This window comes from Rhododendron vialii, chromosome 5a (genome assembly GCF_030253575.1).
Source record: "Rhododendron vialii isolate Sample 1 chromosome 5a, ASM3025357v1".
Taxonomy (NCBI): domain Eukaryota; kingdom Viridiplantae; phylum Streptophyta; class Magnoliopsida; order Ericales; family Ericaceae; genus Rhododendron; species Rhododendron vialii.
This window is the reverse complement of record NC_080561.1, coordinates 7,044,387-7,069,536: the sequence shown is the minus strand read 5'-3', so window position 1 is coordinate 7,069,536 and position 25,150 is coordinate 7,044,387. Positions and strand designations below refer to the sequence as shown.

The following is a 25,150-nucleotide window of genomic DNA, read 5'->3' as shown; positions in this document are numbered from 1 at the left end:
TACCTGGCGAAATTTGTGGCAGGAGGATAAAATGTCAAGAAAACACAAATCGTTCTGCAGCCCTAGTTGCAAAATGTCAAGAAAACACTAATCGGATCAATAATAAATCATTTTGCAGCCCTAGTTGCTCTCCTCATTTCTCGTATAACGCTCACCCATTTAACCAAAAAAAAAATTTCATCAATCTGTCTCTGAGCAATTAAAACAAACAACAGCAGTGCATTATAAAATCCACCAACTAACCTTGATCAGTTCAAATCCAGATTAAAGGTACGACATAAATCGATACGTCTTTTTTTAATATGTATAAGAACCAATAGTCCTACTTCAAATTGAAAATCATCCAGGCGGAAAAACAAAAACTTAAATCAACCACCAATGGCCAAGAAATTTGACAGATTCTATGAATGAGTTAAATAGACCGTCAACTACCTTTAAAAGAGAACCCCAAGGCCCAAGGGTTGGCCTAGTGGCCATCGCAGATTTAGGGATTTGCTCCCTCCTTCAAAGTTCTCGGGTTTGGAACCTGTCAGTCCACACCTGACTATTGGACAGTGGAATTGGTCTCTCAAATTAAACTAGACTGGACAATTATGTTTATAAAAAAAACTTTTTTAAAAGAGGGCCCACAATCGAAAATGACGAAATTGGAGGGAATTTAAGAGCTAGGAATGAAGGGTTAATGATACTGTGCATGGGAGACTTATCTCCTTTTATCTCTAGTTAAAAGAAACTGTCTAGGCACAATGACGATTATTGAACTAAACAAACAATTCCTAAGAATCAGGAAGATGGACTAGGCAGCTAGGCAGGAAACAAACAGCAGAATTTTGGCGGACTTAAAAAAAAAAATGTCGACTTCAAAAAAAAAATGTCAAGGTAATAAGTAGTAGAGATGCAAACGAACCAAGCTGTTAGCAGTTCGTGGCTCGGCTTGTTTAGTAACTGAGCCGAGTTCGAACTCGAGTTTTGGGCTCGTTTACTGAACAAGCCTGTAGCTCGACACTCAAAAGTTTGACTTGGCTCACAAAAGCTGGGCTCGTTTGTAGAGACTCGGCTCGTTTAAAGAGATTCATTAGCCAAGCTCGGCTTGGTAGGGGCTCGCCTCGTTTGCTTTACACCCTAGTCCGGCTCACAAATGATTGGGCTTGGGCTAGCCTAGTCCAAGCCCATCAGGCTCCACAAAAAATGGGTCGGACCGGGCCCACCCAATGTTAAAAAAACTAGGTCCAGCCCAGCCCAGCCCGTGACCCCTAAATATCGGGGCTAAGGGCTTAGGTCCGGGCCTATTTAGGAATTTTTTTTTAAGAACTTCCATTACTAATAATTTAAGCTTCTAGGTTGTATGTGTAACTCTATTGTGGTATCCCATTAAAGGGCTGCTATTTCTTACAGGGATTGGAAGATGCTGCCAGGCAACAGTCTGGACTGCCTATCTTGACAACGATGTGCTCGACAGGCGCTTGGCAGGGCCGAGTCCATCTTACAGTAGCTATTTAATTTGCGATGGAGGGAGTAATTTCAAATGTTCTGCGAGCATTCCATTAGCTAATGACTCTTTGCCTTTTAATTTAAAGACGCTTAATTTGAATACATCCACGTGACCTTTTGCATGGAATCCTGTGTGACTATATTGCTCTAAAGATAGTGTTCGGTTGACGGCCCACCTACTAACTGATGAGGATTTGGGCGGTAGATTTTACATTTTTATTGGGTTTTAATTAGGTTTGCGCTTGACCCAGTTGGTGATTTGGGGGTTGGATCTTGCCAATTCCGGATTGGCGCAAGATTGTTCTTAATTTTGTTTAGAGATATGATGTTGTGAATCCTTTTTTTTTTTTTGGGTAAGTGATGTCGTGAATCCTTGTTCTTTTGTCTTTGTAACAATTTCAAAAATTAATACTTTTGCCGTTTAAAAAATGTTATTTGGTAGCAAAAAAATTTTTTTTTGATTAATCTATAGAAGAGAACATTACATCAAGTATCAATTACAAAATACAAACCATGAGATATTACATCAATTGTATGAAAGTCCACGAGATAACAAAACCAACAACTCAACCACTATAAACCCAACTACAACTCCCCCCCATTAGGAAGAGAAATAATATTGACGAAAGAACACCCACATGCACGTGGGAAGACTCGAACTTTTGACCTCCTAGTGAGATGCACGAGATGCGATAAGTTCTACTATCAAATGAGCCAGAAATTCAGGTTATACGATTCAAAATTGAATATTCGTGAGGATTTTTGGGCCATATGATAGCGATTAGCGCGTGGTGACTTCCAATATCATAGCTTTTCAGATATGAAACAATCGACATTTTATGACGGGCCAAAAACACTGTGGAATATCACTATTAATAAGAGCGTTCACCAAATGCGATAATATTATTCAACCACCGTTACATTAATAGTGATGTAATATAGAAATAAATAAAAGGAATTTGCGTAAAACTATTAAATGTAATGATAGTTAAATAATGTTAGAACTTCTTAATGGCCTATCGAAGTCACAAACTGGCAAAAATTTGTAAATTGTCTTAAAATTTTTATATAATGGCGCGGGTGAATACCTGAGCGGTACTTAGGGGTTAAATTAACAGAAAGTCTACCCACACAGCAATTGTGCACAGATTCCAGCTACGCCGCACACGAAAAAATAATAGGTAATCTCTCTTTGTGTGTGAACAAGACAAGCTGAGGTTGCTCCCCTTGTGTAGTAATGCTCCTCATTCACTGTATTGAAATATAGTCATTGTAAAATTCCCGTTGTTGTCCCCTTTGTTGACGGGCCCTTTTCACACCTGCGTTTTGAAAATGCAATTTTTGAATTTGATAAGATTGTTTAATTAAGGCGTGTTGACAAATAAGTTACGTTATCACAAGATTTTCATTTCATGAAAGAGTGTAGTTGGATTGTTCCTCCGCCTTTCAATGTTTAAGTCTTTTTAAGTCTTGTCATTTGTGTCGTCATAGCCACTTGGCTAGCATAGAGCTTGTTGACGGTAAGTCATTGCCAGTCTTATCATCTCATATCAAGAAGAAGCACTAGTTTGAGATACCCAAAATAAATTGCGCGCATCCTCATTAGATTGGTCCCATCACTTCGTCTGCTTGCATGGCCTTGGGGGACCAAATTTGGATGGCTTTTAGGGACCAAATTTTTTTGTTTGAAAAATAAAACTATTAGGGACTAGAGTTCTGGATTTGGTTGCTAATTCTCCCCTGCAACTATATAAACCGTTATGTCGTCCCTCCTAAAATTCTTTTTTGACTTTTCTACACTACGTTTTAAGGACAAACCTCCCGACCATGGTTTATTGTCCGGAATTGTATTTTGCAAACAACCAAAATATTTGGTCCCTCTAACCGATACATGTTGCAGTGAGGGTGGAAAAGAGCACTTATAGGAACGTACCCCTAAAAGTGTGCCAATGAGTAGCTACCACATAAACGCTATAAGCTAGCGCCACGTACTGCTTTTTAATTGTTGTAATTTCTTTTATAACTTTTGTCCACCCAATTTGCAAATCCTGCGTCGTCTGTGGTGGTGCGTAATGGTGGAGCAAGTGTTTTAAGAATCTGACCTCTAAGCGAATTAATCAGAAAAGAGACCAGGTGAATGCCTCAACCATGAATCGACTAGCTAGAATAAACCGTGATGTGATAATTACATGATCAAAATAATTAAAATTTAGAGATAACCAATTAAATGTAAGTATTGAATAAAAGAAGTTTGAATACACTGTGTTTGTAGGGGATGAGTTTGTTGCTTGTGCAAAAAATGCTAATGGATGCGGGCGTAATTTTATCGGATGGAGTCGTTTTCCCCCAACACGGGCTAGCTTATTACTTTCATTTCTCTTTATTTCTCTCTACTTATTATCCTTTTTCCCCCAATCATTATCCATTCATCTTGATAGCCAATGGTTCAAATTTACTAAAACTTTTACCAGTAAAAGTACCGGTAAGAATATGAAAACAAATCTGAACCGTTAAAAATATCATCCGATGGTTACAATCAGTTGGACTGCACTTCTGCAGTCCGACTGCAAACAAGCCAGATTCAAATAGTATAAAAGAGATCTCTGCATCCGCTAGAAAACTAAACCTAGTATTTGTGATAGCAAAAATGCTTCTCACACAATAACTCCCACACATGCAATAACTCACACAACCGCTGAAGTCATGCTGATGTCAGCGCAAAACGACGTCATTTGATTATTAAAAAAAAAGAAAAACCCTCATGCTTTCCTGGTTTTCCCTTTCCCTTTCCTCCCCACTTTGACGCTCAAAAATTTCAAAGAAGAGAGAGAGTGGCAACTGCCACCACCACCGATCAGAGAGAGGGGGGCTTTCACCACCAGCGACAACGCTTCCCACCTTTACCGACGACCACGCTTCCCACCTCCACCACCAGAACCCAACCCCAGCGCTTCCCATCGCTGGCGAACGCCACCACCATCGTCGCTGGTGGTGGTGGTGGTGGTGGGAGCCCTTCTCGCTTCTCCTGTCTATAATCTGTGTCAATCGTGAAAAGGGGAACAGCTTTGTTCGCGAAGGGGAATGGGAAAGGGAAAGGGGAAGGGGAAGGGGAAGGGGAAGGGGAAGCTCTGTTTGCGACTTCTTCTTTTCATTTCTTTTTTTTTAATCAAAACGATGTGGAAAGCTGAAAGCTCTGTTCGTGATTTCTTCTTTTCTTTTCTTTTTTTTAATCAAAATGACGTCGTTTTGTGCTGATGTTAGCATGATGTCAGCAATTGTGTGAATTGTTACATGGAAGTTGTGTGAGTAACATTTTTTTGAATAGAATGGGAGCCCGGCCAATATGTCAGAAGATTGCCACTGAGAATGGCAGGGGGAGGACTGCATGATCCGCTGCTAGCTTGTTAGACGTGAGTCCGAGTGTAGATCGAGTGAGCCAATCCGCAAGATAGTACACTGACGAAATTAGAGGGTTTTTCCCATGCCAAATCAAACATAGCAACAAAATTTTATCAAACATAGCAACAAAATTTTTAAAGTTTGACGTAAAATTAAAAATTATGAATTTTTTTTTTGAATAATGACAAAACACTAAAAAAATCTCAAAAAATTACGTGAAACAAGCACTAAGGTCCTGTTCGTTTTGGTATTTTAGATGTGGATTTCTAGATAATGAATGTAGAAAAAAATAGTAATGATTAAAAATAAGGGTAATGATTGGAGAAAGGTAGAGAAAAAAATGAAAGCAATGATTAAAGAGAAATAAGATAATGATTAGAATCAAAAACTCCAAAACGAACAGGGTCTAAGTGTTTGGCACCCTTTTTTTTAGCTTTTCATTTTCTCATTTTCATGCTTTGAGGGTTTGGCACCCTCATTCTAGAACCCATTATCACAAAATGAGTTTTTGGCTTTTGGGTTTAGAGGAGAGAAGTAAAAAGCAGGGGAATAGGAGCTTTTTGACTTTTCATTTTTTAATTTTTTAATTTTGGTTAACAAAAAGACTTGCCGAATTTATTCTGCTCAGATCTCCCAAAACAGTAATCATGTTGCAAAATACATTCTGCACATAGTTTTTAAACACTATTATATTTAAAACACATTCTGACCAAAATTCAAAAATCTAAAAAGTCAATAATCAAAATGCAAAAAACCAACCCTGTTTTCATTAACAAAAAACACTAAAGACTTAATGCATTTTATCATTTCGTTTTCACTAATAAATTTTTTTTAGTATTTTATCATCTCATTTTCACTAACAAAAAAATGGTCAACAAAACTTATTTTTACTACAGTAATTCTATTCACAAACCTATCAGCAACTTATTCCCTATCAAAAATACCTAACAACTTTCCAACCACACATAAAAATCTATAAATATTTTACAACCGGAAACACCCCAAATTGGGATAACCAAACACCCCCTAAATATATCTGACTTTTAGTACTCATCAAAAGCCATCTAGTATTACTCCATAAAACAACTCAGTATTTTGAATTTTTTTATTAGCAGTTGGATCTAAATCAACGGCTGCGATTGCTCTGGAGGGTCAAACTTGCTTTTTTTACTAGCACAGTTGGATCTAAATCCGTTGTACCCCATCGGCTTTTCCATCCCGAATCCACCAGCAAAAGTTACGCTCGGCTTTCAGATAAAAAATAACGCCTCATCTCTCTCTCTCTCTCTAAGCCGCCGGCAAAAGTTCCATTAAAAGCAATCTAAGCATTTTCTGAACAGCAGGTAAGTCTCTCATCTCATTATCTCATTCCTTAGAGGGGAAGACTTCATAACGTACTTTGTCATTTTAATTTCTTTCGTGATTCTATTCTACCTGGCTTTTTTGATTTGATCTTTATTTCCACAATTCAAATTGAAACGTACCTTCATATTTTTTCGGTTCACAAATACGTTATCTTTTTTGTTTTTGGGTGACTTTTTTTTAATTTGAAATCAATTAAAACTCTGGTTTTGGGTGGAGCCTTCAACCCAAATACTGACCCTAAAACACGAAAAGTAGAGGACGATATGTTTTTCTGTTGTTCGCAACGCCACCCCCCCCCCCCCCCCCCATGTTTTGAGTTACTTCCTTTTAAAAAAAATTCAATATTTTGTGTTTTTTTTTTTTAGGGAATGAAATAAGAACTGGAATTCATTGACCGGTTAACTAGAGCTAATGTAGCTCTAATCAACTCTGATTATAACTCTAACAATCAACTACTGATATTTTTTGGCAGCTCCAACAATTAGGAGTTGATTACAACATCTTAAGTCAATTAGGTATTTATCTAGTTAACTTTGTCTTTTCTTTTAATTTTAATTTATGTATATGAAACCGCATTAGTTATGCAAATGTTGGGTTTGTTTCTGTAGGAGTTGAAATGCGGCGAAACTATGACACGGACAAGTTTCAATAACCAACATAAGGTCTCTAATTTTCCCCGGGTTTACTACAACATCTTTCAACTAGGAAAGTGCCTTCAGGCAAGGGAATTCACTAGTAGTTAATGGATGGAGAGAATGGACTTGCCAAAGTTTGTGGTGTTCAATTCACTCTCAAACAAAAACTACTTGCGCCCGGGTGGGACAAATGGCTACATGAAATTCGAGGCAATGGACGTTGTAAGATGGGGTGTGTAGAACGAAGTTTAGAAGGCAAAAACTGGAGGTGGACTGATCCACATAAGATGTTGTGACACCGGCAAATACTGGACTTGAGGTCTGACTAAAGACTCAGTTCAATTTATTACAGCACAAGCTGACCAACCAGGGGAAGACACAACTACAAGAGCTTGTACATTGATAAAGCCCTCCCATAACACCAAGGACGGTGTAAAGGTCGTCAATTTAGAAGTTATGTACGTAGGGGAATGGTGGCCCATAGGTGGAAACAAGGGGGGATATTTAGTATCCGGAGACGAGGACTTCATCATATCAAATTGGGAATCGCTGCCAGCGAATCAGCCGCAGGAACCATCCATCGGTGACAAAAATATGGATACCGAAATATGGATACCAAATGTACTGGTGCAACACTTGGGAGTGAGGAAATGGACTTGCCAAAGTTTGTGTCGTTCAATTCACTCTTGAACAAAAACTACTTGCGCCCGGATGGGATAAACAGCTACATCAAATTTGGGGCAGTGGACGTCGTAAGTTGGGGTGTGAAGCACGAAGTTCAGAAGGCAAAGTCTGGAGGTGGACTAGTCCACATAAGATGTTGCGACACCGGCAAATACTGGAGTTGGGGTATGACTGATTACTCAAAAAGCTTTATTGTTTCACAGGCTAACCAACCAGGGGAAGACACAACTACAAGAGCTTGTACGTTGATCAAGCCCTCCCAATACACCAAGTGATAAGCCCTCGATAGTGTATAAAAATGGGCTTATCGATACCAATTTTGTCCCTCTTTCGTGCATAATTTACTTTAATTAGTTGATATTGCGCGGAGTTGGTGTTTTTGGCCTTTACAGGTTAAAGTAGAAAATAAAGCGTTTTGAACGCCAAGGAAATCAACCCGGGATCATCCAAAGAGCCGAGACCATGTGCACCCCGCTACCAAGTCCCAAGGATTGTTTAAAGAAGTGTCGAAGAGTGTTCGGGATGTCAAAGGGGCTGTTGGAGGCAAGAAACCAATTCGGAAGCTTTCTGCCAGCGATGTACCTGTACCGATAAAAGCTGTACCTGTACATCGCGGACAGATTTGGTTCAAAATGCTGTGAAACAAGCGATGTACCGGTACTAGGTTTGCACGATACCGGTACATCCTGGAAAAAATCTACTTTTTGTGCCCGACTTTTGTAACTTTTTAAGGGCATTTAGGACCTTTGTAACTCGTTTTTAAGGGGCTTTAAATACCCCCAGACCTGAGAGGAGTAGGTTATCTTTCATTTTTGGACTTTCTCTCTCTACCTCCATTAATGGAGCTCCAACCTCTCTCCTCATTCAAGTCTTGAGCAAGGTTTTTAGGTGCGATCCATTTACTTTCGGAGCTTTTGGTCTTCATTAAAGTTGTAAGAAATTTCATTCTCTTCGAGGATCTTGTATTTATTTCGAATTTACTCAATGTTTGGTATTTTCCTTATGTTTCCCCTTGCTCATTTCGTTGCCCCTTTCAATATGAGTGAGTAGTGTAGTAAGGATAGGTTGTGGGATGGTTAACATCCCGTAACCAAGGACGTATCTTGTTCTTCTCTTGTAAAATTCCATTTTCTAGCTTAAACATGGCTTAGGACTAATTTTATGTACCAAAACTTAGAGGTGTTAATCTTTTTGATCAAATGTAGGCAAGGGCTAAGCTATTTGCCACATTTGATGCTTGGAGCTATGTCCCTCTTTGTGTTTGTTAAAATGAATCAAAAGAGCCCTAGTCATGTTTAACACCGTTGTTAAGAAGAGAAGAATCGAGTTCATCCTTACGTTATGGGTGTTAATTATCCCTAAACCTAGCCTTTAGTTTAATCTCCAGTTAAAAAGCCGTAGTTAGGTTAAGTAGCCACTTTCTAAATCGCTCAGTTGGCCGTCTCAACGCCGAACTTTGGTTGGCGGTCCTAACGCCAAAATTCTCTACGCAAGCTAATCTTCGAGCCAAGTTATGGATGCGCTCCCTGTGGATTCGACCCCGGACTTCCGGGTTTTATTATGCTTTCAACCGACCTAGCCCTACGCTTGGGGTATTCTTATTGCAACACACTATAAGGTCGCAAGCATTTTTGGCGCCGTTGCCGGGGAGCGCTTTCTTTTATAGCTTATTTTGGAGGTTCGCCAAACCATTGTAAGTATCCCGTTTCATTTTACTTTGTGTGATTTATACTTAACCTAGTGGATACCCCTAACTTGAGTCTCTCAAACGTGAGGTTTAACGAAGCTAGAGTAAGTACAAATCACATTTTCTTTTATTGTCTTCTCTTATCGAGGTGGCGGCATAGCCCCTCGAAGCTGTTGTTAGGAGGCGGCGGCATAGCCCCTCTTGTCTGTTTACTTTGTTCTTGTTGCCCATTAATTCTCGAGAAGGGTTTTTAAATTGTATGCGTGGTGGTCATCGTGGTGCCTTTCGAAGCCCAAATTCTAAAAGGCTTCATAGATCTTTTTCTCCTCCTCGACCCAAAACTCCTCGTCGGGTTCGAGCTAGGACACCACCACCCCAAAGAACTCCTTTTTCTATAAGAACCCCTCCTCGAGAAAGAATGGCCGGAAACGGTGAAGGCGAAATGCCGCCGGTTGTGCCCGAAAGGACTATGAGCGACTATTTGAATCCGGCCCGTACTACTCCGCGGCCCACTATAGTCCTTCCGGCCGCAACCGAGGCGAATAACTTCACCGTTAAAATGCATCACATTAACATGATGCCTTCTTTTTATGGGAAAGACAAAGAATGTCCGTACACTCATATGCGGGCATTCGAGGAGTTGGTATCAACAATAGTGTCCACGCCCGCTCAACTTGAGTCCGCAAAGCTAAAACTTTTCCCATTTTCTGTGAAAGACAAAGCCAAGATTTGGTTGAATAACATGAGGCCCCAATCCATGGCGAATTGGGCGGATTTATCAAAGGCTTTTTACATGAAATTTTTCCCCCCACATCTCACAAAGGAACTCATGAATCAAATTCAAACTTTTAAACAAAAAGAGGGGGAATCATTTTATCAATATTGGGAGAGGTACAAAGATTTGCTAAACTCTATTCCACATCATGGCTTACCGGTTTTTCAAAGAGTCGAGTATTTGCTAAAGGGATGCTTTCCAAGCACTCGACTTCTTATGGATAGCATGTGTGTGGGTGGAGTTATGGCCAAAACCCCTGATGCGGCGTGGGACTATTTTGAGGAGTTATCTGAAAAAACTCAAAACTGGGATTGCTCGGACCCTTCCGAAAAGAACATGGTTAATTCAGTTCCGAGCAATTCCGGAAAATTTCAATTGAATGAGCAAAATGAGCTAGCCCACAAGGTCGCCCAGCTTTCCCGCCAAATTGAAACTTTACAACTCAACAAAGTTGCTGGGATGGCCTCTGTGGCCAAGGCGGAAGAAATTTGTGTGTTGTGTGAAATTGCAGGTCATGCTACGGGAGATTGCCAAATGCTCCCGGCCGTTAAGGATATTCTTCAAGGAACCGGGCAAGCGGAGGTCAATGCCGTTAATCAACGGTTTGACCCTTATTCTCAAACTTTCAATCCGGGGTGGAAAATGCATCCTAATTTTCGGTGGAGCGATTCTCAACCTCCCGGACCTCCACAAGTTCCACCACCTCAACAACACCAAGCTTTTCGGCCTCCTCAATCTCAAGGAGTGCCGAGATTCTCTCAACATCAACAACCTCCGGGGTTTGCGCCTCCGGGACCTCCTCATGGGCAAAATCAATTCCAATCTCAAAAGCGATCTTTGGAGGATATTATGTCATGTTTTATGCAAAGTCAAACGTCCCTCAACGAGCAAACCACTCAAACGCTCGGGGAAATCAAGAATCAAATGGCAAAGTTAACTAATACGGTGGGGGTTCTTCAACAAGAAAAGGGGAAGCTTCCGACTCAACCTCAAGTGAATCCGCAAGGAACCAATTATGTGGCGAGCTCTTCAGTGCTTAGTCCCGAGCAAGCCAAGTCTATTACAACATTGCGGAGTGGCAAGGAGATTGATAAGGCTATTCCTCCAAAGCCTATCAAGCCAAGGGTTACACCCATTGTATCGCAAGCTCCGGACCCTCTTATTGACTCACCAACCTCGGAGCCCTCTCCCGTTGGTGAGCATCCGGAAAACTCTCAAGTGGAAGAGCCGAAGGCCCCCATTGCCAACATTCCGGCTCCTTTTCCCCAACGTTTGAAAGCTCCGGCCCATGCCAATACCAACTCCGAGATCTATGAGCTTTTCAAACAAGTGAGAATCAATATCCCGTTGGTGGATGCCGTCAAGCAAATTCCCACGTATGCCAAGTTTCTCAAAGACTTATGCACTCAAAAGCGTAAGTTGAATGTTCAAAAGAAGGTTTTCTTGACGGAACAAGTGAGTTCTATTATTCAAACCAACGTGGTTCCCAAGTATAAAGATCCGGGTTGTCCAACCATCTCAATTACTATTGGGGACAAGAAGATTGAAAAAGCCCTCCTCGATTTGGGGGCTAGTGTGAACTTGCTTCTGTTTTCTGTTTATGAACAACTTGGATTGGGGGAGATGAGACCTACGCCGGTGACACTTCAATTGGCCGATAGGAGCATTCGAGTCCCGAGAGGGATGGTGGAGGATGTACTAGTACAAGTGGACAATTTTATCTATCCCGTGGATTTCGTTGTGTTGGATACTTGCCCCGTACCCGCCTCACAAGCGTCAACGTCAACTCCGGTCATTCTCGGGCGTCCATTCCTAGCCACGGCCGATGCCGTTATCCATTGCCGAAGTGGTTTGCTCAACCTTACTTTTGGCAACATGAAGATGGAGGTGAACGTTTTCAATATCGGGAGCCAAATGGGGGACGATGAGTGCATCCATGAAGTCAATCTTATTGATTCTTTGGTCCAAGAGCATGTGGACACTTTCTTGTACAAGGATCCGTTGGAGGTGTGTCTCACCGCCGAAGAAGAAAATTTCCTTGACTCACCGGAGGTGGAGTATTTATGTTCATTGCTTGACGTCGAAGATGTTTGTGGGACGGACATATGGTCTCCTAAATTCGAAGAGTTGCCTCATCTCGAGAGCAAGACCTTTCCCTCGAGTATTCAACCACCAAAACTCGAGTTGAAGGTCCTCCCGGAAACATTGAAATATGCCTTTTTAGGTGAAAATGAAACTTACCCGGTGGTGATCTCCTCCTCCCTCGTCGGCTCGCAAGAATCCCAACTCCTTGAAATTCTAAAGCGGCATACCAAAGCCATTGGTTGGTCTATCGCGGATATCAAAGGGATAGATGCTTCAATTTGTTCCCACCACATTGCCCTCGAAGATGATGTCAAACCTTCTCGCCAACCCCAACGCCGGTTGAATCCCATAATGAAAGATGTGGTGAAGGCGGAGGTTTTGAAACTTTTAGATGTGGGAATTATCTACCCGATCGCCGACAGCAAGTGGGTTAGTCCTATCCAAGTGGTCCCCAAGAAATCCGGTGTCACGGTGGTTCCCAACGCTAACAATGAATTGGTCCCTACACGAGTCACCACCGGATGGCGGGTGTGTATCGATTACCGGAAGCTTAATGCTAGCACCCGGAAGGACCATTTCCCGCTTCCTTTCATTGATCAAATTTTAGAGCGGGTGGCGGGACATGCTTATTATTGCTTTTTAGACGGATATTCGGGGTACAACCAAATAGAGGTCGCCTTACCCGATCAAGAGAAAACGACGTTCACTTGTCCATTTGGAACGTTTGCTTATCGACGCATGCCATTCGGCTTGTGTAATGCGCCCGGAACCTTCTCACGGTGTATGATGGGCATATTTAGCGATATGATTGAGAAGATCGTCGAGGTATTTATGGATGATTTCTCGGTGTTCGGAGACTCATTTGAATCCTGCTTGGAAAATTTGGATAAGGTGCTGGCGAGGTGCGAGGAGAAAAATTTGGTGCTCAATTGGGAAAAATGCCATTTCATGGTGACTCATGGTATTGTTTTGGGCCACATTGTATCATCAAAGGGGATCGAAGTCGACAAGGCCAAGATTGATCTTATTGCCACCCTCCCGACCCTTAAATGTGTCAAGGACATCCGCTCTTTTCTCGGGCACGCCGGTTTCTACCGGCGTTTTATCAAAGACTTCAGTGCCATATCTAGGCCGTTATGCCACCTCCTTTCAAAGGATAGTCCATTCGAGTGGACACCGGCTTGTGAAGAAGCATTGACGAAGTTGAAGTCAAGCCTCACTTCCCCACCCATTGTGCAAACACCGGATTGGAACTTGCCATTTGAACTCATGTGCGACGCTAGTGATTATGCGGTTGGGGCGGTTCTCGGGCAAAGAAAGGACAAAAATCCCTATGTTATCTACTATGCGAGCAAGACTCTCAACGAAGCTCAAATGAATTACTCCACCACGGAAAAAGAGTTGCTTGCCGTCGTCTTTGCCTTAGACAAATTCCGGTCATATTTGGTGGGGTCCCCTATTATTGTCTACACCGATCATGCCGCTTTAAAGTACCTATTCACGAAGCAAGACGCAAAAGCATGGCTCATTCGGTGGATCTTATTGCTTCAAGAGTTCAATATCACGATTAAGGATAAGAAGGGGGTGGAAAATGTGGTGGCGGATCACTTATCTCGCCTTGAATTCAAGGACTCTTCCTCCAAGCTCCCAATTGTTGATACATTTCCGGACGAACAACTTTTTGTCGTTGCGAGTTGCCCTTGGTATGCCGATGTAGTTAACTATCTTGTCACCGGGCGCATTCCCGATCATTGGAACCCGCAAGACCGGAGGCTTTTTCTTAGTGAGGTGAAAAGATTCTTCTTTGATGATCCTTATCTTTTCAAATATTGTTCGGACCAAATTATCCGGCGGTGTGTGCCCGATGACGATCAACGGGGGATTCTCTCATTTTGCCATACCGAAGCATGTGGTGGCCATTTCTCTCATAAAAAGACCACCGCCAAAATTCTCCAATGTGGATTCTATTGGCCAAATCTTCACAAGGATGCCTATGCATTTTGCCGGGCTTGTGAGCAATGCCAAAAACTAGGTGCGGTGACTCGGAGGAACATGATGCCCCTCACCAATATCCTAGTCGTGGAAGTGTTTGATTGTTGGGGAATTGACTTTATGGGCCCATTTCCAAATTCTTACGGGTTCCTTTATATTCTCTTGGCGGTGGACTACGTGTCCAAATGGGTTGAAGCCGTGGCTACACGCACCAACGATCACGCAGTGGTGCTTGATTTTCTCAAGGAGCATATTTTGTCACGGTTCGGAACGCCCCGGGCCATTATAAGCGATCAAGGCTCACACTTCTGCAATCGGCCTTTTGCGGCCCTCATGAAGAAGTATGGCATTACCCACAAGGTATCCACCGCCTACCATCCCCAAACCAACGGTCAAGCCGAACTTGCCAATCGTGAGGTAAAGCACATTTTGGAAAAAACAGTTAATCCGAACCGGAAGGATTGGTCACTTCGTTTGACCGATGCCTTGTGGGCATACCGGACCGCGTACAAGACTGTGTTGGGCGCTTCACCCTATCGGCTTGTCTACGGTAAGGCGTGTCACCTCCCCGTTGAGTTGGAACATAAGGCATATTGGGCCATAAAATCTTTAAACTTTCGGTTTTCCAATGCCGGCGCTCATCGTAAACTCCAACTCAATGAACTCGAGGAAATCCGGCGGGATGCGTATGATAATACCAACATGTATAAGTCAAAAGTCAAAGAATTTCATGATAAGAATATCCAAAGAAAGAATTTTGAAGTTGGGCAAAAAGTGTTATTGTACAATTCCAAACTTCATGTTTTTTCCGGAAAATTGCGATCTCGTTGGGAGGGACCCTATGTTGTGCACAAAGTTTTTCCGCACGGTGCTATTGAAGTTGTGAATCCCGCAAATGGTTATATTTTTAAAGTGAATGGTCAACGTTTAAAACCGTTTTTGGAAAATTTTACGGTGGAGGATACAGTGGAGGAGTTAATTGATCCGGTTTATCCGGATGATCCGTTGGTTTGAAAGGTTCTAAAAAAAAAAAAATTGTTTTCACGGGGAGCTTTTGCGTACTTCTGGACTTAATTGTTTGGAAGGCCCGGCCTCTTCGGGGGTACCCATCATTGACTTGGGTTATAGCTTCGCACGCCGCTATTCAAACAAGGTTCGTGTACCCAGCTCCGGTTAGTAAGGGCAAATTTTTTGTGGTCCGGTATAGCCACCCATGCTTCGCTTAAGATGTTTATAACTTGCTTCGCAACACCTTAAGTGAAACATGGGGAGAAAAGTAGTACCCGTTTAATCACGTGACGATTCGGTGGTTTAAATACTTGTTAATAATAATTTTTGGGGGCCGGGCTAACGCGAGCCGGCAGTACTCATGTCATTTGTCTCCTCTTTGGAAGTTGGTTCTTAACTCTTTTGCAGGGTGGTGCCCTTCGAAGCATTTCCGTTGACGAACGATGGCGATGACAAAAATCCTCCAACTTGGTCGAGGTATTGGGTGGTTGACATTCCACCCCGTCGGTATATTTTTGTTGTCCCTCTCTTCTTTACCGTCTTTTTGCATTGAGGACACTGCATATTTCAAGTTGGGGGGGATGGATTATGCTTTTAATTTACGTTCTCGGTTCTGCATAGAAAATTTTAAAATTTTTTGTGCAATTTTCCCTTATAATTAGTGATTTCAAGTGTTAGATACTTAGATTATGCTCAATTTTTCCCTAATAATGGCAAGAGTCGTGTACCCCATCAAATTTGATCATGTGTTGAATCCACGTGCATGCATATATGTGAACTTTGTTGAACAAATTGAGCTCCAAGTCGTGTCAAGTAGCATGCATCGCCTAGAGTTGAAGTTCGTTTTGAAGCATCCCATGCTTGTTTGTCTCTTTTTCTGCACTTGCGTAAATAATACCCCGTTTGTTCATGCTTGAGTAGTGTAAATATCTTTCATGCATCATAGTGGAGTTGATTGGCATACGTAGGAAATGATGCAAGGCATTTTTGCTTGATTAGACCACAAAAGAGTCCCCTCGTCCTTAATTTTGAACCGAAGTCCGAGTCTCCATTTATTGCTCAAGCTTAGGGAACCGGATGTTTGGAGGGTTATGTAGAATTGTATTTCAATGAGTTAAGGAAGTTTGGGGGTGGTGTGGATGTCTTAAGAGTGATCGGTAACCGGTACTTGGTTGGAAATTTTTTGAAGATTTTGTGTGTAATGCTCTCTTTCCTCCCACTATAGACCCCAAAACCTCAAATTTTCATCTCCATCTTTCATGCCCTCGGAATTGGCTCCTTAATCTCTCTCACTACAATTTTCACCTCAAATGACCCGATTCCTCAAAGAAAACGAAAGGAAAATCAAAGAAATGCTATGAAAGAGCAAAATCAAATTCGAAAGTGGATTTACTATTATGATGAGAGGATTGGTTAGACCTCCGGGCTAGCATACATTCCGGATGAGAAAAAGTCCGATTGAGAGGGGGAGCTTGAGGCTCAACACCGTGAAGAGCCAGATGAGGATGACGGTGTGGTGGAGTCGGTGGCAGTAATTCTAGTTTGTCTTAATTAGTAGTTTTTCTTTATTTTTCATAACTTTGTTTGGTGTTTGGCCGGCAAGTGGCCGTGTCTTGGGTAGTTTAAGGGATGGTAGTGGCCAAGGGTAGTTGAAACCAAGCTGAGAATTTTTGGCCGCTACCCTTTTTGTTTCCCTTTTCTTGGCACCAAGGTCATTATAAGCTACTGAAGTCCTTAGTTGATCCTAATGTACACTAGTCTAACTCCTTTTGATGCACGATCGATATTGAATGCTAATTTAGGATGAAATTTCCGTTTGGTTTAGTTTGTTGTGAATAATTACTTAGCTCTTTTTGCTCGGCGCTCTTTTGATTAGCATGCATAGCTTTTTGTTTCCTGCTATTGCGATTCTTGCTAGCGCTTATCATGGGATGTTCTAATTTATTACTTTGTGCAAATTCATATCAAAGTACGTTCTTTTGAGTCCTGGAATTGAAATTCAAGGTGAATGTATGTTGCTTGGCCGTTGGCATTATTTGTTCACCTTAGTTCATTGTATGCACGTACGTGGGTTGCATGTGATTGAGTTCGAAGGGGTGTTGATTGTGGACTCTTGCCGTATCCTAAGTTGAGCATAATTTCGTATTTTGTTTCGGGGGAAAATTGCATAGTATAGTCATTTACTTTTTGTTTAAGTTTGCTAGGGACTAGCAAAGTCCAAGTTGGGGGGTGTGATAAGCCCTCGATAGTGTATAAAAATGGGCTTATCGATACCAATTTTGTCCCTCTTTCGTGCATAATTTACTTTAATTAGTTGATATTGCGCGGAGTTGGTGTTTTTGGCCTTTACAGGTTAAAGTAGAAAATAAAGCGTTTTGAACGCCAAGGAAATCAACCCGGGATCATCCAAAGAGCCGAGACCATGTGCACCCCGCTACCAAGTCCCAAGGATTGTTTAAAGAAGTGTCGAAGAGTGTTCGGGATGTCAAAGGGGCTGTTGGAGGCAAGAAACCAATTCGGAAGCTTTCTGCCAGCGATGTACCTGTACCGATAAAAGCTGTACCTGTACATCGCGGACAGATTTGGTTCAAAATGCTGTGAAACAAGCGATGTACCGGTACTAGGTTTGCACGATACCGGTACATCCTGGAAAAAAATCTACTTTTTGTGCCCGACTTTTGTAACTTTTTAAGGGCATTTAGGACCTTTGTAACTCGTTTTTAAGGGGCTTTAAATACCCCCAGACCTGAGAGGAGTAGGTTATCTTTCATTTTTGGACTTTCTCTCTCTACCTCCATTAATGGAGCTCCAACCTCTCTCCTCATTCAAGTCTTGAGCAAGGTTTTTAGGTGCGATCCATTTACTTTCGGAGCTTTTGGTCTTCATTAAAGTTGTAAGAAATTTCATTCTCTTCGAGGATCTTGTATTTATTTCGAATTTACTCAATGTTTGGTATTTTCCTTATGTTTCCCCTTGCTCATTTCGTTGCCCCTTTCAATATGAGTGAGTAGTGTAGTAAGGATAGGTTGTGGGATGGTTAACATCCCGTAACCAAGGATGTAGCTTGTTCTTCTCTTGTAAAATTCCATTTTCTAGCTTAAACATGGCTTAGGACTAATTTTATGTACCAAAACTTAGAGGTGTTAATCTTTTTGATCAAATGTAGGCAAGGGCTAAGCTATTTGCCACATTTGATGCTTGGAGCTATGTCCCTCTTTGTGTTTGTTAAAATGAATCAAAAGAGCCCTAGTCATGTTTAACACCGTTGTTAAGAAGAGAAGAATCGAGTTCATCCTTACGTTATGGGTGTTAATTATCCCTAAACCTAGCCTTTAGTTTAATCTCCAGTTAAAAAGCCGTAGTTAGGTTAAGTAGCCACTTTCTAAATCGCTCAGTTGGCCGTCTCAACGCCGAACTTTGGTTGGCGGTCCTAACGCCAAAATTCTCTACGCAAGCTAATCTTCGAGCCAAGTTATGGATGCGCTCCCTGTGGATTCGACCCCGGACTTCCGGGTTTTATTATGCTTTCAACCGACCTAGCCCTACGCTTGGGGTATTCTTATTGCAACACACTATAAGGTCGCAAGCACCAAGGACGGTGTTAGTGTTGTCAATTTCCAGGTTATGTACGAGGGGACATGGTGGTCCATAGGTGGAGACAATGAGGGATATTTAGTAACTGGAGGCGAGGACTTCATCATATCAGATTGGGAATTGCTACCACCCATTGGGAACGAGGAAAAAGACTTGCCAAAGTTTGTAGTGTTCAATTCACTCTCAAACGAAAACTACTTGCGCCCAGGTGGGATAAATAGCTACATGAAATTCGAGGTAATGGATGTTGTAAAATGGGGTGTGAAGCACGAAGTTCAAAAGGCAAAGTATGGAGGTGGACTGGTCCACATAAGATGCTGTGACACCAGCAAATACTGGAGCTGGGGTCTGACTACAGACTCAGTTAACTTTATCACAGCACAGGCTGACCAACTAGTGGAAGACACAACTACAAGAGCTTGTACGCTGATCAAGCCCTCCTATAACACCAAGGATGGTGTTAAGTTCGTTAATTTACAAGTTATGTACCAGGGGAAATGGTTGTCCGTAGGTAGAAACGAGAGGGGATATTTAGTAGCTGGAGACGAGGACTTCATTGTATCAAATTGGGAAATGCTACCACCCAATCAGCTGCAGGGACTTGGTGACAAAAATATTAATACGGGAGGTACTGGTGCATCAATTGGGAGTGAGAAAATGGCCTTTCAAAAGTTTAAAGAGGAAATGGACCTGCCAAAGTTTGAAGAGGAGGTTGACTTGCCAAAGTTTGTGGTGTTCAATTCGCTCTTGAACAAAAACTACTTGCGCCCGGAAGGGACAAATAGCTACATGAAATTCGAGGTAGTGGATGCCATAAGCTGGGGCGGGAAGCACGAAGTTATGAAGAAAAAGTCTGGAGGTGGACTGGTCCACATAAGATGTTGTGATACCGGCAAGTACTGGAGTTGGGGTCTTACTGATTACTCAAGAAGCTATATTGTTGCACAGGCTAACCATCCAGTGGAAGACACAACTACAAGAGCTTGTACGTTGATCAAGCCCTCCCAATACACCAAAGACGGTGTTAGTGTCGTCAATTTACAGGTTATGCACAAGGGAACCTGGTGGTCCATAGGTGGAGACGGTGGGGGATATTTAGTGACGGGAGGCGAGGACTTTATAATATCAGATTGGGAATTGCTGCCACCCAATCAGCCACAAGGACCATCTGTTGGTGACAAAAATATGTATACAGGAGGTACTAGTGCATCAACTGGGAATGAGGAAATGAACTTGCCAGAGTTTGAAGAGGAAATGCACTTAACAAAAATCGTAGTGTTCAATTCACTCTTGAACAAAAACTACTTGCGCCCAGTTGGGCAAAATTGCTACATGAAATTTGATCAGACGGCTAATGTTGGAAGTTGGGGCGTGAAGCACGAAATTCAGATGTCAGAGTCTGGAGGTGGACTAGTCCACATAAGATGTGACAATGGCAAATGCTGGGCTTGGGGCTCGACTAAAGACTCAGTTGACTTTATTACTGCACAGGCAAACCAACCAGGGGAAGACGCATCTATAAGAGCTTGTACATTGATCAAGCCCTCTTTCAACACCAAGGACGGTGTTAGTGCCATCAATTTAGAAGTTATGTACCAGGGGACATGGTGGCCCATAGGTGGAGACAGTAGGGGATATTTAAAAGTTGGAGGCGAGGACTTCATTGTATCAGATTGGGAATCTCTACCTCCCAAACAGCCACAAGGAGCATCTGATGGTGACAAGAATACGAATACTGAAGGTGGTGTATTAATTGGGGACACGACTATAGAAGGTGGTGTTTCCTTTGGGAGCTCGAAGAATATCAGTGCTTCTGTATCGATTGGCAACACGACTGTGAACTACCAGCTGTTGGCAACACAAATACCACAAGAGGTGGTGCGTCAATTAGGATCGATCTGGAACACAAATATTGACGGTGGTTCATGAGTTGGCAACACGGAAACTGCAGGTGGTGCATAGATTGGGATCACGTATATTGGAGTGCGCTTTCTCTCTCTCATGTTGGGCTCCAAGTTCAACCAAGCCATGTCGCCATTCTTTTGCTAGTTGGGGGGATATGTGTTATCCATACGAAGTATGAGTATATAATAAAAGAATTGGAGGCCTTTTGGAATGTGGCTTGTCCATGGTGTTAGAATATTATTGTTTATGATGTTATTAATGTTTAGTTACAAGGACGTTATTGTCCTTTCATGTAATAGGGTTTACTTAGCGTATCTACGTTTTCTCTATATAATGATGTGCTAGCCTCTTGTAACAGAATACAAAATAATAGAATTTCTCTATTTCTAGTCTTACTACATGGTATTAGAGCATAAGATCTAGGCCTGTGGGATATTCGCATTCCGGCGGGCAGCTTATGCCTCACTGTCGTCCGCTGGGCACTCATCTATTCTGCAACAAACCACAGAATTTGCACAATGGTCATATCTTCTTCCTCCTCTTTCAGTTTTCTCCCTTTTAGTCTCACTACATGGTATCAGAATTTAGTTTTCTATCTAGGGTTTGTTAAAAAGTGTTTTTTTTTTAATTAGTGTTCGTAAAAGTCTCGTTTTTTAGGGTTTGTAAAAGTTTTTTTTTTTTTTTTCACAAATTTTCAAAGCTCACATTGAAAATAATGAAATTTTTTTTTACCAAATTCTGAGCGAAGTAATCTCAACTTTTCACCCCAAGAAACTGATTTCTAGTATCTTTTTCCCGGCTTTTTAGCAAGATCTCGCGTTTATCCAATCTCTAGGGTTTTACACTTTAGTCCCTCACGTTTGTTTTGTAATAGTTTGGCCCCTGAACTTTGCAGTATTTGCTTTGGTTTCTAATTTGTAGCAGTGTGACAGTTTGGTCCTTGTTTTTGTAGTAGTGTGACAGTTTGGTCCCTTAAGTATATTTCTCGGCTTTTGGTGAAATTATAGGCGAGTGTTTGTCTCGTTGTTTGGTTGTTAAATCCCCATTTGTTGTGCCACTGGCACCTTGTCTTGTTGTGATCCTTGTTGGATCCGTTGATGTGATCCGTGTTAGATCCTTTATTTATCTCTCCCCGTGCGATTTGGGGTTCGCACATGAGGGGGAGTGTTGGAAATTGTCTCATATTTCTCCATTACCATTTTCGTTTGCTCTTCCACTGCAGTTGTTCGGGTACCGAAGTATTAGTGATTCTTCATTTTGGATTGGATCGATTTGGCTTTGCTTTTTGGATTGTTTCAGTCGAAGATATCAGTTGGATCATGTCATTTTCATCAGGCGAACTCACGATGCTCTCCGTGTTCGCATCATGTGTTTGAGGGGGAGTGTTAGAATATTAATGTGTATGATGCTATTAATGTTTAGTTACAAGGGTAGTATTGTCCTTTCATGTAATAGGGTTTACTTAGGGTTTCTACGGTTTCCCTATATAACGATATACTGGCCTCTTGTAACATAATACTCTGAATAATAGAATGGAAAATGATAATGCCAAAACTATTACTTTGCTCATGGTACAAGCTTTTTATGCATAATAGTTTTGGCATTAACAAAAACAGTTTAAAACAGTTTTGGCATTAACACCACCCTAATAGAATTTCTCTTTTCTAGTCTTACTACACATGGTATTGCTATTTTTGGCTGATCGGACCAAAATATCCCTAGCCTTTTAAACACTAGATACCCGGTCTGAGTTTGGTGATTCCGAGACATTAGAGATTGCTAGACACAGCCTTGCTAATTTGAACCCTCTTCAACAACACAAAGCACTTTCTACAAGTTCATTTTCCTTTCATTCGGAGGATTTCGGGGAGTAGAGGCCTGGTTGGACACTGCTCAGTGTAGTGAGTCCTCCAGCAGAGGAAGCGAGCAAAATGTCGGTTGTGAAGTTGGTAATGCGATTACCGAACCAGTCTACACCGCAGAGTCCTCTATCCAAGGAAGGTGGTTTTAGTCCAATGACTCCAATTGAAGCAGAAAGTCCTTTCTCACCACAGAGTAACAGCACTACAGATACAAGTGAGCTACCAGAGAATTTGGAGAAGTTCTTCATAAAAAATTCATCCGGCTGCAAATGGTTCAGCTACGATGTCATGAAAACTTCTACTTTGAAATTCTCCTCAGGTTACCCTCAAATTTGACTCAACAGACAACAGTTAACATGGTTTTGTTTGAGTGGATCTTTTTTTTTTTTTTTGAATATTCTGTTCCATTGCAGATAAGCTGATCGGTAAAGGAGGGTGTACTTGCGTGTATAAGGGGATTCTTCCGGATGGGAAGCCGGTGGCAGTCAAGGTTTTAAAGTCGTCCAAAGAATCATGGAAGGATTTTACTCAGGTAGTTGATGTTTTGATTGGTGTATGTGTTGAAGACAATGCCCTGATCTCTGTTTATGATTTGTTGCCTAAAGGAAATCTAGAGGAAAACCTACACGGTAACGCCTCCTTTAAAACTCATCCCTATCCATGTAATGGTCAATAGAAAGTTAAAAATTATGCTAATTGACAGTTGGTCGCTGAAACAGGTAATAGCAAAGAAAAATCAGTATTGTCATGGCAAGTGAGATGCAAAGTAGCTGTTGGGATTGCTGAAGCCCTAAATTACCTTCACTATGAATGCTCTACCCCAGTGATTCATAGAGATGTCAAGTCCTCAAATATCCTTCTTCTCGATGAGTTTGAACCAAAGGTACTTCAAGCAGTTGACAATTCGTATTATTTCTGTCTACAATGTTGATGATTTGTTAAATTTTCCTATGACAGTTATCTGATTTTGGGTTAGCAACATGGGGGCCGTCAGATTCATCGTTCCTGACAGACAATGATGTAGTAGTAACTTTTCAGAATCTTGCTCCCGAGTATTTTATGTATGGAAAAGTCAATGAAAAGATCAATGCCTACTCTTTTGGTGTGGTTCTCCTTGAATTGTTATCGGCGAGGAAACCGATCAGTTCGGAGTCTACCAAAGGCCAAGAAAGCTTGGTCATGTGGGTAAGGCCTTTTTCCTTAACAGAAACCTCTATTTCCTGCAAGCTTTATTTACAGGTATATGACTAAGTAGTTCATGTTCAGGCAAGACCAAAGCTAGAGAGTGGAGATCTAAGAAGCATACTGGATCCTAACCTTGATGGCAATATCGATGAGGTTCAAATTCAGAGAATGGCTCTTGCAGTTAGGTTCTGCCTCATAAGATCAGCTCGGCTTCATCCTAAAATGAGACAGGTAATAGCAATTCTATAGTGATTATTAGTGTTTGGAATTGGCTCAATGTTTGACCTCTGGTCAATTTAGCTTGAGCTCATTTTTAGTCTGATTAAGTAGAGCAACGTGACACAAATTTGAGCTTCTTACCAAATGAGTTCAGGCTGAATCCGACCGGAGATTTTTTCTACTGACTTGGACTTGGTTTTTGGGCTTTGTAACAGTTTATTTTGAATGTTTCTTATTGATTTTGAACTTGGAGTAGAAGGACACCCAATCTGGCATGGATTAACTTTAGGAAGGATAGCATAGATCTCTTCCTTGGTTGAACTTATCAGTTCTGTGGCAGAGGGCTCTGTAGGCATTCGGCTATCTTCCTTCTGGTGTGACCTTGGTGGATTGATGGAACTTCGTTCCTTGGTGTCTTCTTGTTTTACGAGAATTGTGAAATGAGGCTTTTGGTTGAGAGGTTCAAACAGCTAAGAAGTAGCTTTTGAGGGAGAGAGGAAAATTGGTTTTATCCTACTAGAAAAACTCTATCGTAGCTCTTTGGAGCATTCGTTCCCTTTCCAGTAGTGAAATCTTCCTCCAGTCTCTTTGACGCTGGACATAAGCAATACAAATCTTGGCTTCACTTGTGTCTTTGTTGATAAATTTGGTTTCTCTAATACTAGTTTTGCATATTGTTGGTTTGTTTCATTGCAGCCATTATCTTTGAACTGGGAAATTCCTGTCCATTCAACAGATACTAAACATCTTAAAAGGGGACAAAGATGTAGAGGAATTTGTAAAATCCCAGTTTGGAGATCGAAGAGGTACAGAAAACGAGGAAAATACTGATGATGAAGTTTATCCCCATTCAAGCACAGAGTCTCATTTGACCCTTGTGTTGCTTGACATGGAAGACACCTCCACATCGTTCAGCAGTGGGGAGCCAAGCAGCGGAACTTCCTCAGAAGAATACTTGAAAGGAAGATGGAGCCGATCCTCAAGCTTAGATTAGCTTCTTTTCACTGTCAACAAAATATATGTGGCTAGTTTTTCAAGACATTTCTGCTGCTAGACATTTTTTTTTAAACCAAAAACAAAAAAAAAGTATGTGTCATCGTCACTGTACAGTATGAGGAAGAGTTTGCACCCAGTAATGAGGTGATTTGTAGAAGTATAGAGTCTATAGACATTGTATTTATTTATGAAAGGAACGAGTCCCTACAAATCAGGGATGTTTAAGTTGCACAATACATCTAAATGGGAAGCAATGATCTAAAATGCA

General features: G+C 41.6%; 2 protein-coding genes, 1 long non-coding RNA gene and 1 other non-coding gene across 6 annotated transcripts in view; 2 read left to right on the top strand and 2 right to left on the bottom strand.

Annotated features, from left to right (window-relative positions):
• LOC131326967 (uncharacterized) overlaps positions 1-21,152 on the top strand; it is a 145,411-nt gene extending 124,259 nt beyond the window's left edge. For all 3 annotated transcript variants that reach the window (XM_058359903.1, XM_058359904.1, XM_058359905.1), the window contains one exon: positions 18,743-21,152. In XM_058359903.1, coding sequence (XP_058215886.1) covers positions 18,743-20,644 — 1,902 coding nt within the window. In that variant the 3' untranslated portion in view covers positions 20,645-21,152. The remainder of the gene's footprint in view (positions 1-18,742) is intronic.
• The window catches only part of LOC131326976 (uncharacterized), a 26,960-nt gene extending 1,883 nt beyond the window's left edge, over positions 1-25,077 (bottom strand). The window contains exon 1 of the long non-coding RNA XR_009200140.1: positions 24,892-25,077. This is a non-coding gene — a long non-coding RNA (uncharacterized LOC131326976). The remainder of the gene's footprint in view (positions 1-24,891) is intronic.
• Positions 10,085-10,191, bottom strand: LOC131328089 (small nucleolar RNA R71). Its single transcript, XR_009200371.1, has one exon. It is a non-coding gene; the product is annotated as a small nucleolar RNA R71 (small nucleolar RNA).
• On the top strand, positions 21,295-25,150 carry LOC131326974 (protein kinase STUNTED-like). The gene is made up of 6 exons (XM_058359914.1): positions 21,295-22,801; positions 22,896-23,111; positions 23,202-23,365; positions 23,440-23,667; positions 23,749-23,898; positions 24,623-25,150. Exons 1-6 carry the CDS (start codon positions 22,552-22,554, stop codon positions 24,878-24,880), a joined length of 1,266 nt encoding a protein of 421 aa, XP_058215897.1. The 5' UTR covers positions 21,295-22,551; the 3' UTR covers positions 24,881-25,150.